At 37.4% G+C, this 18,836-nt stretch overlaps 1 protein-coding gene and 1 long non-coding RNA gene across 2 annotated transcripts in view; one reads left to right on the top strand and one right to left on the bottom strand.

The window, feature by feature from the left end:
• LOC140143798 (pre-mRNA-processing-splicing factor 8-like) overlaps positions 1–18,836 on the bottom strand; it is an 81,469-nt gene that overhangs the window by 33,113 nt on the left and 29,520 nt on the right. Inside the window, exons 22-24 of the mRNA XM_072165615.1 lie at positions 8,843–8,916; positions 1,778–1,924; positions 404–614 (exon numbers count right to left, since the gene is read on the bottom strand). Of these exons, the coding sequence (XP_072021716.1) occupies positions 404–614; positions 1,778–1,924; positions 8,843–8,916 (432 nt within the window). The remainder of the gene's footprint in view (positions 1–403; positions 615–1,777; positions 1,925–8,842; positions 8,917–18,836) is intronic.
• On the top strand, positions 10,891–15,136 carry LOC140143800 (uncharacterized). The gene is made up of 3 exons (XR_011857795.1): positions 10,891–11,248; positions 14,168–14,257; positions 15,076–15,136. It is a non-coding gene; the product is annotated as an uncharacterized lncRNA (long non-coding RNA).

Genomic DNA, 18,836 nt, shown 5'->3' with positions numbered 1-18,836 from the left:
CATTACACGTCATCGCGTTAAGTCACAATGGCTAATTGTGTAAGAAAAGAGGCCGTTTTAAAAGTTGCACCCGAGTCCATAGCAGTCGGGTTTTCTTTAACAAACACATCAATAGACCTGGCCTACTCTATTGTTTGAAAACTGACTCCTATGGACTCAGATGCAACTTTTAACACTGTTTAAAACGGTCTCTTTTTTTACAGAATGAACCATTGTGACTGAACGCAATGACGTGTGACGCTATAATTTGGTCCATATGTGTAAAACAAATACGGCTACCCATAGCTTTTTACACATTTGCATTTTGTCAAATATTTTTCGATTTATTTTAAAAAGTATTAAGGGGGAACTTATGAGTTGTGGACCCTATATATCATTATCCATGTATTTCTTTAAAGCTCACCTCATTTTGTAGATTCCATATACCATCTTTGTGGGTGAACTCCTCTGCCGTGGTGCGACATTTGGGAAGTATACGACACTCAAACCCAGACATGTTGAATAACAAGTTGGGATTATCCTTGCTGTATACAGACACAAAGCTACTCTCCCATATGAAGGTGGTAATAGACCTGGGCAAGCGGTTCTTGAGATCCCAGAATACACCACGACCCCTGTGAAAATGAAGTATAATGACAATCAGTAATATACAGAAATGCATTATGGGATATAATTACAAAGTTATCTCTAACCCATATGAAATCGGTGATAGACCTGGGCATCCTGTTACGAATAATGACAGTCATCAATAATCAATATGCACAAAGATATGTCATCCCTATGTCATCTGTAACTCATGTGAAGATGGAAATATACCTGGGCAAGCGGTTCTTGAGATCCCAGGAAACACCATGATCATAGTTTTAACAAAATATATGTAACATATCACTGTTTCCGATCAATTTAGATTACTTCGTTGATTTTGCATCAGTGATCAAATGTAAAATTTACATAAACTTAAGAATTCCACATATTTGTATTTGGCAAACTCCCGACTTATTCTTAGTGATATTCTTACAGTATCTGTTCCAGTATTTTATCCAGGATGATAGACTATTGATAACCCATACCACCCAACTATGCATATAACTGGGTTTGATCTAGCATTGTATTACGAACAGCCAACGCCATAAGACGGGCTACAGGCTGTAGATACCTACCAATGCAATCCCTTTGTAATAATAATAATTTGGTAAATATGGGTGATCATAACAATAGTATATTATGCAACAGCTAATCTGGAATGTGTAACTTTGTCCCTAACATTAAATTTAAATTTGTTATTATCTATTCCAGCTCCGGTGACACCTCATTAATTTCCCTGGACCTTTGGATCTATTTAGGTATTTGCATTTGACTTTGAAAAATCAATATAACAGGGCTGTAGTGTTAGCTTTCGTGTCCATCCAGTGAATATTAGCCTTATCTTACCCAGGACAATATACATGAGGTATCACTGGAATTGGAACTGATAATAAACACACTCAAATGTTGCCCATATTTGATACAGGTCTCTGCGTATCCAATCCAAATAGCTTTTAGAGTGTGACAAGTATGCAGGTGTACATTGCTTTGCTTCAAGTTCGGTAGTGACGTAAATGCTTTGTCGTGGTTACGCAGCAGGCGTACCAACAAACCACCTTTGTATGCATGCGTGTACACTCTGCGCGAGTAACTTTACATGCGCAATTCGATACTGCGACCAGAGAAATACACTCACATATCACTACCAAACTTGAGGTGGACCAAAGGATAGTGCCAATGGGGTTCAACTTACAAGTTGACGTCATGCTTCATAAGTCTCATCCGTGCATCTCTGGGCCAACATTTCTTGTTGTTATATCCTACAATGTTCTCATTGTTAGGATCAGGGTGTTCTGTCAGGTAGCGCTGAATGAGATCCCGGGCTTCCTCTGCACTGAATCTGTAAAGATATAAAATGAAACATTGTATCAGATTTAGTCAGTAATGCAACTCTAAATGCCTGGTTTCAAAGTAAACATGATTCACAAGCAAAGCTTAAACAGTGTATAGTTCTACTCTTCATGTCACACTTTCAAATCATACTCAGCTACAGCAAAACCACTACTGATTTGAACTGGAATAGTCAATTGGAAATTTCCCTGGATTCTTATATCGAATAGGGAAGGAGGGGCAAGAGGGAGCAAAAAATTCCCATTTGCCTCCCCCTTTTTTCCCTAGTGCCTTCACTGGCCAAAAATATTCATGTTTGTTTGCATTCAACAGTTTCTACAAAATGGAAATAATAAATCTCAGATATTAAAAAGATTTGCATATATATTTGCTTGATAAATGACTTGATTATGTGAACTTGTGATATTTTAATAGATCCTTCAACACATGACTTTGTTTATTATGCTTGAAGCTTAATTTTGTTATATGAATCATTACAGGGATCCTTTGCCCCTTCTTACATTTCCAATAAGGTGGGGAAGGGGCACACCTTAATCTTCCACACAGGTGGTGTAGATTTCAAATGGAGTCACCCATTCAGGTAACCCCATTTGAAATTCACACTCCCTGATTTCAACAACATTAACTCAATTGAAGCAATCCTTTGGTAAATCTTCAGATTATTTTTCCCAATGAGATTTTTTTTTTGGTAAGAATAATAAATTAAAAGTAAATATTTTATTTTTTAAATGTTTGTCTATATAATGTGCGCTCTTGTAATTTATGCTTTTACTTTGTAAACACCTTGAGAGCTTTTGTTACAAGGCACTGTATAAAAATGAAATTATTATTCCTGTTCACCAAGTTGAACTCAGCTTGTTTCCCCAATCAATATTAACGAAATGTGTGTTTGCATAAATTTGAGCTTTTATATAATATGATTTTACTTTGTAAATGGAAACGCCTTGAGAGCTTTTGATGCAAATCACTAGCTGAAAATCAAATTATAGTAATATTGTCCCCCTCACTCTTCCCACCCCAAACTCAGTTTGCCCCTCCCTCAAATCAATATTGGTGACAAATACTGCTTATGCTGGTCTCATACTGTCATGCCGCTTGTGAGCAAAGTGATGTACGCGCATTGCAGACAAACGGACAATCAAGGATTGTTATTGGCTAATACGTCATGCCCAAATGGCTGATATATCATGCCGCTCTCCGCAGCAGCATGAAAGTATGACAAGGGCATAAGCACTGATAAGATTGTATCATAAACTTGTATTAGGGATGGGTTATTCCGTTTATTTTCCTAAACGTTTAACGCTTCATGAATATACATAAATTTCATGAATATACGATAGGTGCGGTGCACCTCACAAAACCGGAATTCTAACAGAATATGTGGCGCCGTCCATAAGGTAAAATTCGCAAAGTCAACAGCCCAAACATGTCAGAAATTATGCATTATTTCGACGTATTAGTGTTAAATAATGAATGTTTTGAGCAAGTTTCAGATTTTGTTATCTTCAACTGTTGATTAGCATTGAAAAATGGAAAATTGAGGGTTGAAAATGACTTGCGTGTTACAAGTTTACCACAGTTGCTAAACGTTTAACGGATCATGCGTGCTTTAACGGTACATGCTTTTAACGTTCCCATGCCTAACTTGTATGTTAACAAACTAATGCACAGGTAAAAGGTTACCACGTCATGAATCCTGATTCAAAATAAAGATAAATAATATCTGTACAAACACTTCAATCAGGATACAGGGTTGCCAGATATTTTTAGCCCGAATGGCCTGTAAGATTTCCGGAAAATCATTCAATTTTTCTCTTGACTATCTGTATTAGTTTATGGAACATAAACTACCCAATGCTAGTTGCCCAATGTTTTCTTAAACATTGATTTCAATGAGATAAGGCTCTCACTAAAACCAGAGAAGCCGATGCTGTTTTTTCCCTTAATTCTGTGGGACAGGTTATGGTTAGAGTTGCCTTGAAAATCTTTATAACAATCAATTGGGCTTCAAAAATCACAGGTTTAGTAAGACATGATATTAGTAGATAGTTTCAAGTCAATAAAAATTTTTTTCATAATTGATAACAGACAATGAATCAACAAGTGATTAATTGTACGCATGTTGTTTGCTTTTGATACGGCCTATGAATGCATATTAAACTATAGATCAGAGTTGTTTTCTAACCGTAGCAATAGATCTTGGAACACTCGGACAAGTACAAAGTGTCGCCATTCTTATCAGTGTGTACCATGCAGAACTGAACAATACCTGGCTATGTAAACAAACCTGCTCAATGGGCTATTCCAGTTGATATCCATACACCCCTTATGGAAGACATGACCTTAATCTCCCACACAGGGAGTGTAGATTTCAAATGTAGTAACCCATTCTGGTAAACCCATTTGAGATTCACACTCCCTGTGTGGGAGATTAAGGGTAGACGAGGTATTGTTGGTCGAAGCAACCTAAAAATCGATTGGCATTATCTAGATCAATATATTATTGAAAATTAACACCTTGATGGTTTGCAAAAGTTCATTCTACAAATCGTATACTTTGCAAACTTGCTTAATTTATTGTTGTTAATGAGTTATGTACGTTTTACAAAAGTGTTGTTGTTTCACCCCTCTTTACAACGTAACTCAAGAACCGCAGCACCTATAAAATTATATCTGTGATATTTTAATTCTTCTACACGCTCGCTATGAATTGAGCAATGCAGTTTTTGCCAAAGCTCACTACCATTCGTAAGATGCGGTGAACTACCAAATCACAACAGTTTAAAATAATTAATAACCTTAAGGTCATGTCTTCCATAAAGGGTGTATGGGTTTCAAATGGAATAGCCTATTTTTAATTCATCCTGTTCACGCTACATCATCATATCTGTACTAACTGCTGAAATATAAAAACATGGCTGCTTCTGTGCCATCAGTCCAAAGAAAGAAAGATTTTACAGAATAGCTTTCGACTTGCTCCATTTGCGCCAAGTCGTATGACAATGATGAACGTAAAGCGAAATGTCTGCCTTGTCTACATACCTATTGTAAGGCATGTCTACAACGAATTGCTGGTACACAATCAAAGATTGACTGCCCGAAATGTCGCAAAGTGATCACATTACCAGGGGAAACTGTCGACAGTTTGCCTAACAACTTCATGGTGGAAAATCTGAAGGAGTATCAAGATATTTTGAACTCATCTATCTCTTGTGGCAGTTGTGATAGACGGCAAGCAGTTACTTTTTGTCATGATTGTGGCATGTTCCTGTGCCAGAGATGCTTAGATGCACACCTGCAATTTGGCCCTCACAGACACCATAAGCTTTCAACAATGCTGGAGTTAAAAGAAAACAAATGCAATCCCATGATGCAACAGCAGCACCATTGTACAAAACACCCAAAGCAAGATGTGACTATGTTCTGTGTAGAAGACGGCTGCAAAGTGCCAGTTTGTGCAACATGCGGCCTTCTTGACCATCGGGGTCACGACCTTATTGAGCTTCCAGAAATCATTGCTTACATTATTGATGTTTTTCACGAAACCTCTGCAAAAGTTGATATAAGAAACCAAGAATTGGCTGGTAAGCGATTGGTACTGGAAGGCCGCCAAGAAACTCTAACTATCAACTTCAAAAAGAAAGCGCAAGAAATGCAAGAATGTGTACAGAAATTGCACCGACAGATTGACACTAACTACACCATGGCTCACACCGACTTGAAAAACTTGTATGAGAAAGAGATGGACAATGTTACCGCAGGCATAGTATCTATAGACTCTCTCGCCGCCCAAATGACTAGCGCCTCTGAGTTTGCTAACCAGTCGTGTGTTATGAGCAATTCTATGCAGCTCCTGAACTCACGAAAACAAATCAAGGACAGACTGACTGAACTACAACGAATAGAGCTACCTACTACTGTATCACACAAGACAGACTTTGTTTTCACAGAGTATCACCATTCGGCTACAGCAAAGATTCAAGAATTGCTGCGAGATCTGTACGATATTGGGTGGACGTCACATGCAGACCCACAGCACAGTACCATTCAACTAGGGCTACCATGTGCAAAGAAAAGGAGATCAGCCGTTGTTCAAACTGTAGATCACAATGGACACAAGATTACCATTGGTGGCGCTAAAGTATCGGTTTCAACAGAGCATAATGATCGCAGATGGAATGCAGATCGCACATGGCTTGCCAGGGACAACAATGATGGCACATATTCAACTGACTATAGTACAAGTACGGACTCCTCAATTTATGTTGAAATAAATGGGACTGCAATGAAAGGAAGTCCATTCAAAAGAAAAGAACGCGACTATGATTAGTGATTTCAAAATAGTCCATGATACTCGTTTACCATTTTTAATGGGCTATTCCACTTAAAATCCATTCACATGCAGACCCACAGCACTGTACCATTCAACTAGGACTGCCATGGAAGATATGACCTTAATCTTCAATGGAAGATATGACCTTAATCTTCCGCACTGGGTGTGGTATTTCAAATGGAGTCACCCATTCAGGTAATCCCATTTGAAAATCACATTCCCTGTGTGGAAGATTAAGGTAATGTCTTCCATAGGGGTGTATGCATTTCAACTGGAATAGCTCAATATTTTTCAGTACAGACTAGTAATCAAAACTTTTGCTACTTGTATATTTGCAACCCACTGACTTTGTGTTGTGATCATTTTGATCGTGGTTCTGAACACAGATAGCATGGACCAGTTGACCTGGCAATATAATGCAACAATCGATTTTGATGTCACACTGCAACGGCAAATAAAGTTGTCCATAAAAGGGAGATTACATAATCGTGTTGAGGAGCTATAAATTACCTCTGCTAGTATACTCAGTACTGTATTTGACTAAATTAGCACCTCTTCTCAAATAAGTGTCCCTTAGAAAACTTCTTTGAGTGACATCTGCCTAAGCGACCCAATTTCAGTACACCTGTACAACTTGATGATGTTTAGGATGATGATTTTGACTTCAGGATACACTGTATTTTGAATTTTCATGCACATATATTGCATTTGTAACTTTCACTTCATAATTTTAACTGGGGGACACCTGAAAATGACTGAATTAAGTGCCCGGGTGCTAATTAGGATCAATATGGTAACCTCGGTTGCAAAGATTCAGTATTCCAAGGTGGATGGTCAGATTTTTTCACATTGTGTTTTGTACCTCATATTGAGGCATGTACTAAAATAATCATTTGAGTTAATTGCACTATACTCTGATCAGCTTATAATAGGCGGGATTCATAACATTGTGTACTGATATAGAATGGGCGCAGCATCTATAAGAGATGCTTTGCGCTTTGCATGACTGACGCACACTTTTGTGAATTTAGGCGTGCGTAAGTTGGAACTTTACTGACTCGCGCAGTAACAAAACCGAATAATTCTCGCCACTTACGAGCTGATCATAGTACAGTAGTTTTGATATTAGAAGCAAAAAACATACATGTATTTCCCAACAGCCCATATAACAGTAAGGATGGTAGCCACCTTGGGAGGGGGAGGCTATTACATTTTCATTCATACCATCTAAACTAAACAGAACATATTTACGGCCTAAACTTTCACTGGGATTATAAGATATATATGACTTGAAATCAAAGAAATAAATCATATTATTAGCTAAATTAAACTTAAAAATATACGTAAATAGCGCTCTCAATTTGGACACAAATATACAATTTATAGGATACAAATTACAAATTACCACAAAAAAAGACAGAAAAAGATGACAAATTTGATAAAGAAAGGAAAATCTGTGTTAAAAATAGGTAAAAAATATATGTGTATATTGGTATGATAACTGTTGGTCTAGAAATGAAAATTTTAAGTTTTGTTAGAAAAATTAATAAATGATCACATCAAACAATCATGATGTTCAAAACGCTGCATCAAGCAAGAGCAACACCATACATGATTGATGTGAACAATAATATCATACTCTTTAAACACACTGTTGACAGTGTGTGTATTGGTTGTGTGGTTTGTCTACTGCATGCAACATCTTCCTAAACTAATTTCTGAAGATTTCTGATCACCTGCTGAAAAGGTCAGTAATCGATGAGGAATCGATCAATGCATGATCATTCCAAAGGATAACTTACAATTTGTAAGGGTTGAAATAACCCTGTCAGGCACACGGACCTTTCAGGTAAGGTCGATGGCGCTTTTTTTTTTGACAAATGAATGTAAATATTTTGAAAATTTTTTAAATACAAAATAAATGTCCCGAAATTTTGGTTTGCATTCATTTGTACAGGAAACTTTTTTATCCCCAATTTCTTAAAATTTGGGTTGGTGGGGCCCATAAAATGGAGCATTTTTTTTTCATCACCGTATATTTAATAATTTCCATAGTACCAGCTTCAGTTTTTCCTCATTGGTATTCTTACAGTATCTGTCCCAGTATTTTATCCAGGATGGTAGACTATTGATAAGCCATACTACCCAACTATGCATTGAACTGGGTTTGATCTAGCATTGTATTACGAACAGCCAACGCCATTACATGGGCTACAGGCTGTAGATACCTAGCAATGCAATCCCTTTTGTGATGGAATGTGGTAATATGGGTGACCACAATGATGCAATATATGCCACAGCCAATCTGTACTTCATGACTTTTTGCCCCCAACATAAGTTAATATTTGGCAACAAGTTAGACCCACTAAAATAGGCAATTCCAGTTGAAATCCATACACCCCTATGGAAGACATGACCTTAATCTCCCACACAGGGGGTGACATTTTCAAATGCAATTACTCATTTAGGAAACCAAATTTGATATTCACACCCCCTGTGCTGAAGATTAAGGTCATGTGTTCCATAGGGGTGTACGGATTTCAACTGGAATAGCCCAATACTTCCTTTACTTACCTGAAGAAAATATGAACTCTGTCGATATATCTGGAGTAGAGTCGAATTGGGTGACTGGTCTCAGTGGCAACATCCTGTGGAAAAATAATAAAGTGCTTGTCAATATACCAGCAATGATAAATAAATTTGAACATAAAAATGGTCTAATCTATACTAGGAATGAACAACATAAAATTGAATGAACACAGCCTGACATAGTATGACTACTTTTGCGTGCATTGCGGGATGTACGCCAGCATGTGCGACTGTGCATGCATAACACGTAAGTGATTCCAACCATGCCAATGCACTCGTGCTTGGTTAGTATTGTATCCAAGGTCGTGCGTTCTCGTTGCAGTTTGAAATACGCGACATACAAAGCTGTATTCATTCAATTGAAATTCCCATTATGAATTCTATAGAAACGTTGAAAAAAGGTACAATACAAGCATACAATTGCTGTTGGGTTGGATTGTCATTGTTAAAAGTACATTGAAGAAAAACTTTGCACTAATTACAATAACAGTGTTTCACACGCATCTCTGTTAGTTGCACAGCCCATAATATTATGGGCTCCGAAGTCAAGAGAGTCATTCATTTGGAATCTGTGTTGGGGGGGCATGCCATTCACTGGCCCTGTAGAAAGATCAAATAAAAGGTCTACCTGGGCCCTTAATACAAGAGGTAAGGGTTGTAGCTAGGATATTTTTTAGGTGTATCCTTGGTGTAAGATATTCATGAGTTAGACTAGTGTAAAGACTCCATTGAGGAATTAAGCAGCTTACGGAATCAAGCTGTATAATCCTTGGAATAGAAGATTTGTGCTAGGCTAATTCCATGCAGTCTTACACGAAGGATACACCATTTTGGGTTTTGGTGCTGGGTGGCAGTTAGTGAAAATCTTGCATATTTGGCAATTTATTGACTAATTCAATAAAACTGCAATTTTGGCCTCTGAGTGGTGAGCTCCAGTGCTAAAATTGCAGCTGATTGGTGGGCTCCAAAACTGAGTGGTGGGCTCTGTCTCCCACCACCACCAACTCACGGTATCTCGATTGCAGAAAAAAGATCGCCGGCGCTCATCGCTATCTGGGAGTTTCCACCGTTGGTGGCGCTATACACACAGTGTCATAATGTAAACAAAACGTAATAAATCCTCTCGCGTAAATGTTGACAAGTTCCATTTAGTGAACTGTAAAATCAAATCTATGAGTTGTATACTGTTTGTGATGGTTTGAAATAAAATTGTATTGTTATTTGGGTTTATTTGGAAGGTTTTGCTGCATTTTGACTCGTTTTTTCTTTTTTAAACTTTTTAGAAAATGTGGCGGTTCGATGTATGTGACTCATATTCTGCGGTGTCATATATACTTGAAGGCTTTAAAACATGCTGTTATCAGTTGTTATATTTTTTAAAGTCCAGATAATCATTTATTTATTAATATTTCACTTGATAAATATACTTTTCTTTCGAAAAACGTGAAAAACAGTGTATTGCCATGAAGTTCAAATAAAATATGCCTCACGTGAGGTACCGTCCTCTTTAACTACGTCATCTTGTTGCCACACTCCACTTTGTATTGATTAGCGCCCAAAGGTGACGATTGCTATATACTTTTGGGTGTTTTTTTCCTAGATCGGTTAGATTCATTCTGTGTTTACGAGAATTGGGCGAGAAACGTAATTTGTGTACCAGTAAACCACCTAATCATGCTAATTGGGCGACAATACAACCCGGAATACAATCAATGAATGACGCTTTATTTATAGCAGCCAAGATTTGACGTTTAATTTGATGTTTAGCAATAAAAAATTAATAAAACACTAAAGGCGATGTAATAATATTTCGCCAAGTATGGTCGTTTTAAATAAAATAAACGCTTCTTTTAATAGTAGAATAAAGCCGACTTATTGTTTAGGAAGTCTTTATTTGATTACTTCACCTGGTAGTATTAGTAAAAGGATTCCCCAATGTTGTTGTTTATACCGGCTCGGTCATGTCTGGCCTTGAAAACAACAGGTGCGCGTACATTGTATACATGACGGTGAACGCAAACCACCTGTGACATGCATCGGGTATGCGAGTAGACATACTGTACACGTGAAGCATGCTCTTGTCGTCTGACCAGTTTGAACATCAAACGAACGAATGCATTCGATTTTACGGTCCAATTTTGCTGTACAATTAAAGGATAAAATGCTAGAATACATCAGTGACACCCGGCAGTGACATCAATGGTCATGGGCATGGCAGTGATGCCGGCAAACTTAACTGTACCGCCGACGAGTGGAAATAATTCAAAGATCCACAATTGTCTCACAACCATGAAACATGCACAAATTCTCTGATCACCAGATTTTGCACACGTAATATTATGAGAATATCAAGAAATGAAGGAGACGTATATGACACAGACAGTATAAAAAGTAAGTTCCACTTCCATGTATATCTTAGTTTAAAACTTTAGTTTCAGCTCTCTCAACATGCTCAAGTCAAGTTTTAACATGTCAAAATAACGTTTACAATGTAGTAAGCTTACAATTACATGTACATGCTCAAGCAATTGAATGAGGGGTGGTGCAATAATTATTTAGGGCCAGGGGGCTGGCATTTTCTTCGGAAGGGGGTCACAAATATGTCGGTGACCGCACTCAATTTTTTTATGACCCCCCTATCGCTGGGCAAATTTTTTACGACCCCCCTATCGCTGGTCGAAAAATTTTATGACCCCCCTTCCAACTACACAGACTCAAGAAAAATTATTCATTGGCTGGAATTAAGGCGAGGAGCGCGTCAAAACTTAAAAGTGAAGAAAAGTGTGTGGAGCGCGGTAAAATTTTTATTGTAAGTGTAAAGAAGGCGCGCGGAGCGTGTAAAAATTTTGCATATATATTGTACGCACATTTCAACTGCGAAGTTATATTTTAAGTCACCAGTCCTTGATAATTCTATAACCCCCCCCCCTATTTTGGGTGTTAAAAAAATTATAAACCCCCCTATTTTTGGTCTGAAAATTCTATGACCCCCCCCAGTATTTTTGGGACCCCCCCTTCCGAAGAAAATGCCAGCCCCCTTATGTGTACCCGGGGGTGGTGAATTCCATTGGTCTGCAAAAAATTGCCCCCCCCCTTTTCGCTGTGCCAAAAATCTTTACCCCCGGCCCTTTTGACGTGCCAAAAACCTTTGCCTCCCTTTTGATGTGACCAAAAAAAATGAGCCACCCCGGAGTAAAATTTCCAAACGGCTTGCCAAAAATCGCTTGCCCCCTCGGCCCGCCAAAAATTGCTTGCCCCCCCCCCCCCCCCCTTGAACATGCCAAATTTTTGGGATCCCAAATTGCAAACCTTAAATGGTCTAGATATATGTACATGTATGTTGCGAGTGCAGTGAGCAGGAAAATTTGCATATTTAGCCTAAGCCTTTTTTATTAATTAGAGCCTTTTATTAAAAAGGTGTCCCATGAATGCGTGCCAACTGCCAAGAATTGCTTGCCCCCCCTCCCTCTCGGCTTGCCAAAATTGCCCCCCCTTCGCTCGCCAAAATTTCTTGCCCCCCCCAATTTCATTCTCCCCAGGGCGAGCAGGAAATTTTGCATATTTTAACGTATTCATAACAATAATATAGGAACGGTGTCCAAAATATTTGTGCTAAAAATCACTTGCCCCCCCCCACCCCTTTAGTCCTGCCAAAAATCGCTTGCCCCCCCCCCCCCTTTCGACCTGCCAAATAATGCTTTCCCCGCCCTGCCTCTTTTGGCCCGCCAAAAAATCTGTGTCCCCCCCCTATAATTCACCACCCGGGGTGTACACATTATTATTGCACCACCCCTAAATAGCTACAAAATCTACCATACTGGGTGCACCATTTGATATGCTGGGGCATTGAGAGTGTTTTGAAGAAAAAAATTAAGCTTGGCGAAAAAAAAAGAAAAGCCTGTTCTACTGGCTTGACCGACCCAGATTTTCCAAAATTTGCAAATTTTCCTTACAAATGAATGCAGACCCAAATTTGAAAATATCAGGAACATTTGTTTTTGTAATTCCCCAAATTGCAAAATATTACAGATTTTGTTGATTTTTGGTGCCGGTCATTTTGCAAAAAAAAGCCAGACCGAACGACCTTACTTGAAAGGTCCATCCGCCCATAGAACAAGATTTTTTTTTTCTGTAGCCTTACTACCGGTATATCATTTTCCATGCAGCCATATCACGGTTAAAAATGGTATAGTGAGACAAACTTATACAAATTTGACCACTGCTGAGTAAAAAAGAAAAAAATCCCCACCCAACTCTGCATTTATAAAGATTATACGGTATTTAAATTGAAAAAAAAAAAAAATGCCACCCTAGGCGTGAAAAAAAAAAAAAAATTGTAGCCGCCATACCAAGCTCCCATGCACCCCCAAAATAATTTAGCTCAATAATCCTTTTGGCTATTTGCACTTGTTGCCTTGTTTTTTTTTGTTTTTTTTTTATAGGGCAACATTTTGTTTTCTCTGCCACAACACTTCCTGGTAATTCTAATAAAATAAAAAAATAAATAAATAAATGTAGATATTAATATAGCGATTCATACCGCAAACAGCCTCAAAGCACTTTACATTTATTCCGCCGTTATTAGAATATGTCGGAACCACGTTTGCTGCCTACAAATGGCGCAGGGTTCATCAGTACAACGACTGTGACTACCCCTAACAGCTTCCCATTGCACCTGGGTGGGGTGAAGCAAGCGAGACAAAGCGCCTTGCCCAAGGGCGCAACACGCAGTAGCGTGATCGGGACTCGAACCCACGCACGTAAAGCAAGCTCTCAGATTATGAGTCCAAGGCCGTAACCACTGAGCTACCGTGCCCTCTAAATACTGTAAAACCATTTAATTTCGCTACAGGCCTTATTCGTGAAATTAAATACCCGCAAATTTGGCATATTTACATTGAATTTTAACATGAATTCCTGGATTACCCTTGTAGCAAAATTAGATTCCCATGAAAATGGTGATCATTACGAATTAGCGAAATTAAGTACTAGCAAATTACCCATAAACCCATTAAAGGGGCACTCTTATGATTTACAGCATGCACTCAGTGATTTCAACTAGATTTTTGAATGCAATGGTCTCTAGCCTTTAAGTTAGCAAATTCGTGGCTAGACTAACTTTTTGAGCAATCATGTCCTGTATTTACAGAGATGGAAACTAGTTGCCAGGGTACCAGAGAGCCAGTCATACAATTGAAAGCCGCATTGATGTTGATGAGGTACCGTCTGACGCGTAACAACAACAAAGAGTGTACATTTTTGCACTTTTATTTACCGTATATGCTCCATTTGCCTTATTGTTATTTTCAGGTGTCATCCAATAATGGAAAGTTATAGTCGCCATACCAGAAGAGGCCTACTGCAAATTGATGGAGTATGATTAATACGTTTATGATACCGGTATGTAAATGCAAGTTAAAATTAGCAATGTGTTGCAATCTTTTTGAAACAATAATTTAAGACAACAAAAAAAAACCCTGTTCTACTGGCCCAACGGTCCCATCAGATTTTTTAGGGTGAGAAATTATATAAAATCCTGACAGACCAACCCTTAGACCACGACCAAGGCCTAATTACGCAGTAGAGCAGGGGGTTTTTTTTTTTTTTTTACATTTTTCGGGAGGGTAATCGGGTACCTGAAATTGAATAAGTGTGTCCCTATCTAGAGCTAAATGCCAGGATCATTCATGGCTGATGACTTACCCCCCAGAAAAAATGTACCCCCAAAAAAAGTTCAATGCATTTTGCATGTTAAAAGAGTACGATGAACACAAATTATCACTTTGCATATTATAAAACACTAACATTTTTTTGGTAAGTCAACCACAAATGAGCGTAGCATTTTAGCAACTACATGTAAGTCACTTGGGAAACTCACTGCGGGCCGGGATTTAGTCTAGGACTTGCCATTCGATGATGTCCTGCTCTGCGTAGAAGTTGACAGGGCCTAGCGGTGGATTTGTAAATTTTCAAAATTGACCCTGTCCCGGTCCCTGTAGCCCAGGGAACAATGCAGTGTTACAATAAATTGAGAAGGTGCATTATACAATGTACATGGGACAATTTTCAGTCGGTACCCATAGCTAGGGGAATAGAGATTCATTAATGAAACTTATATTGCATTGGTTAGATATGTTTGGGTTCTTACAGTATTGGTTTACATGTACAAGAAATTTACTAATTTCCATTTTTATCCTTTTCATTTACACATGATGCAGGTGTCCAGAAGTTGATATTGATTCAGCATGAGTGTGGCTCGACATCTCTGTATTCCTGACAACCATTGGGCGCCGGTCTGGTCTGTTACAATTATGAGACTTGTTTGGTCTTAACTCGCAATACACATGATACAAGCAGCAAGCACAGTCAATTACAGTCATGGATGTACCATCGATAGCTGCAAATATGAACTACAGATACATGTACCATATTCGCTCCATTAACAGCCCATGCCCCTATATAAGTATATAATCCTTTATCATTATGTGCATGATGCATGCAACTACTTGTGTATCCAACACATGCAGAGCTTTCTACACACAAGGTCCATATTCTGGGCTATTTTCTACATATTCAGGTAATTATGTAAACAATGTAAAAAATAAGGGCCCGCTTAAAATGACTTTGTCAAGTACCCTGTGTGGTTAATGGAATGAATACGGTAGGAGAAAATTGTGCACAGTGGATTATGTTGAAAATTTTCAAATATTCCTATTTTCAAAGGAAAAATATTATCAACTTTTAAAATTCAGTAACAAGTTAGACATTCTTCCTTCAGTTCAAGTTTATGTCGCTCACCCAGTTGTGACCAAGTATACATTGTATACTGCCCTATGCATGTGTGTATTGACACCGTCAGCTATGGGGACTATTTTGCGAAATGCCACAACCATCCATTTAGCGGCTACAGGAACATAAGAAAGAATCGATGAGAAGACAACAAACCAATTTTATTTGAGAACATTTCAGGAGAGATAATGCAATATACGATATACCCGGTATACTTGAAAAATGAATGTGAAGCAATGTACAATGCATTTTTAAAACTCATTTTATATAAAATTGGAAGACAAGCATATTGTGTTTTTGTATTTTAAATTATGTAGTGATTATAATTAATATGAAGGATACAATCTTAATAATAAATATATTGAACAGTCTAAAAGCCTGCCCCATGTTTACTCTGCTTGGCTTATAATTATTGGTATTTACTTATTTTGAGATATTAACAGTACGGATTGATATAGCAAGGCATGCATACCTGTACGCAGTCTGGCAAAGCATTTTTGCTATTCAATACAAATAATTTTACCAATTATTATTAGCCACACAAATAACACGCTGTAATACTTATAAACACTATACCAATTTCACACTGATGTGGCAGTGACGTCAGTGCGCATTTCTTTGTGTGCAGCCTCAAACCGCTAGTGGTTGTTCAAAGGGCTGGTGCACACAAGCACGCACTTAAAGATACCGCATATTAGTGAGCGAAACAGCTGCTTTAACACATTGACGTCACTGCCATATCAGGGTGAAAAAAAAGTATATACATGTATGTCCCAGAAAGCTTTACGAGGCCCAAAATCTTTAGAAAACTCGTGATGTCAATGTTCCGTAGCTTTATGCGGATCATTAAATGGATTTTTTATCAAGATTTTAGGCTTCGTAAAATTTTGCTATATACTAGGCCTAAAATCTCGATAAAATGGAAATTGAGACTTTTATTGCGATTTTAGGCCTTATAAAGCTTGATTAATTTGACCTTGATCAATTTCAATGTTCCATAGTTTTTATACAAAACTTTACAAGGCAAAAAATCTTGATAAAATCCTTAATTTCAATGTGCCTTGGCTTTTACGGAACATTGAAATCGAATTTTATTGAGATTGTAGGCCCCGTAAAGCTTCACGAGGTCCACAATCTTGATTAAATTCTTGGTTTTAATGTTCCGTAGCTTTTATGCAAAGCTTTACAAGGCCTAAAATCTTGATAAAACTCTTGATGTCAATGTTCCGTAGCTTGTAGGGAGCATTGGAATCAAAACTTTTATCATAATTTTAGGCCTCGTAAATCTTTACTAGGCCTAAAATCTTGATAAAATTGAAATTAAGAATCTTTTTGAGACTTTAGACTTCGTTAAGCTTTACAAGGTATAACATTGTGAGAAAATTCTTAATTTCAATGTTCCGTAGCTTTTACATAAGCTTAACAACACCTAAAATCTCGATACAATTCTATGATTTCAATGTTCCATAATTATTTACGAAAATAATTTCAATCATTGAAAATTGATTTCAATGTTCCGCAGCTTTAACGCAAAGCTTTACGAGGCCAAAAATATTGATAAAACCATTGATTTAAATGTGCCGTAGCTTTTACGGTACATTGAAATTGAGAATTTTAATTGATTTTAATGGTCCATAGATTTTAGGCTGTTTACGAGGCCTGAAATCTTGATAAAATCCTTGATTTCAATGTGCCATACCTTTACAGAACATTGAAATAGAGAATTTTATCAATATTTTAGGGCTCGTAAAGCTTTACAAGGACTAAAATCTTGATATACCGGTAATTGAAATTGAGAATTTTAACTGATTTCAATGTTTTGTAGCTTTTACGCAAAAGTTTACGAGGCCTAAAATCTCGATAAAATCCCTGATCGTAGCTTTTACGGAACATTGAAATAGAGAATTTTATCAAGATTTTGGGCCTCGTACCGTTTTACGAGACCCAAAATCTCGATAAAATTGGCATATTGAGAATTTTAATTGATTTCGATGTTCCGTAGCTTTTACGCAAAAGTTTACGGGGCCTAAAATCTCGATAAAATCCCTGATTTCAATGTGCCGTAGCTTTACGGAACATTGAAATAAAGACTTTTATCAAGGTTTTGGGCCTCATAAAGTTTTACAAGGCCTAAAATCTCCATGAAATTGACATTGAGAATTCTAATTGATTTCAATGTTCTTTATTTTTTACGCAAAAGTTTACAAGGCCTAAAATCTCGATAAAATCCCTGATTTCAATGTGCCGTAGCTTTTATGGAACATTGAAATAGAGAATTTTATCAAGATTTTGTGCCTCGTAACGCTTTTTACTGAGACCTAAAATCTCGATAAAATTGACATATTGAGAATTTTAATTGATTTCAATGTTCCGTAGCTTTTACGCTAAAAAGTTTACGAGGCCTAAAATCTCGATAAAATCCCTGATTTCAATGTGCCGTAGCTTTTACGGAACATTGAAATAAAGAATTTTATCAAGGTTTTGGGCCTCATAAAGTTTTACAAGGCCTAAAATCTCCATGAAATTGACATTGAGAATTCTAATTGATTTCAATGTTCTTTATTTTTTCCATAAAAAGTTTACGAGGCCTAAAATCTCGATAAAATCCCTGATTTCAATGTGCCGTAGCTTTTACGGAACATTGAAATAAAGAATTTTATCAAGATCTTGGGCCTCGTAAAGTTTTACGAGACCTAAAATCTCGATAAAATTGACATATTGAGAATTTTAATTGATTTCAATGTTATTTAGCTTTTACGCAGCTTTTACGCAAAGCTTGACGAGGCCTAAAATCTCGATAAAATCCCTGATTTCAATGTGCCGTAGCTATTACGGAACATTGAAATATAGAATTTATCAAGATTTTGGGCCTAAATAACGCTTTTTACTGAGACCTAAAATCTCGATAAAATTGACATATTGAGAATTTTAATTGATTTCAATGTTTCGTAGCTTTTACGCAAAAGTTTACGAGGCCTAAAATCTCGATAAAATCCCTGATTTCAATGTGCCGTAGCTTTTACGGAACATTGAAATAAAGAATTTTATCAAGATTTTGGCCTCGTAATATTTTACTGAGACCTAAAATCTCGATAAAATTGACATATTGAGAATTTTAATTGATTTCAATGTTCCGTAGCTTTTACGCAAAAGTTTACGAGGCCTAAAATCTCGATAAAATCCCTGATTT

This window comes from Amphiura filiformis, unplaced genomic scaffold (assembly GCF_039555335.1).
Source record: "Amphiura filiformis unplaced genomic scaffold, Afil_fr2py scaffold_28, whole genome shotgun sequence".
In the NCBI taxonomy this organism is placed as follows: Eukaryota; Metazoa; Echinodermata; class Ophiuroidea; order Amphilepidida; family Amphiuridae; genus Amphiura; species Amphiura filiformis.
Note: the sequence above shows the minus strand (reverse complement) of the source record. Positions and strands in the feature narration are given on the sequence as shown.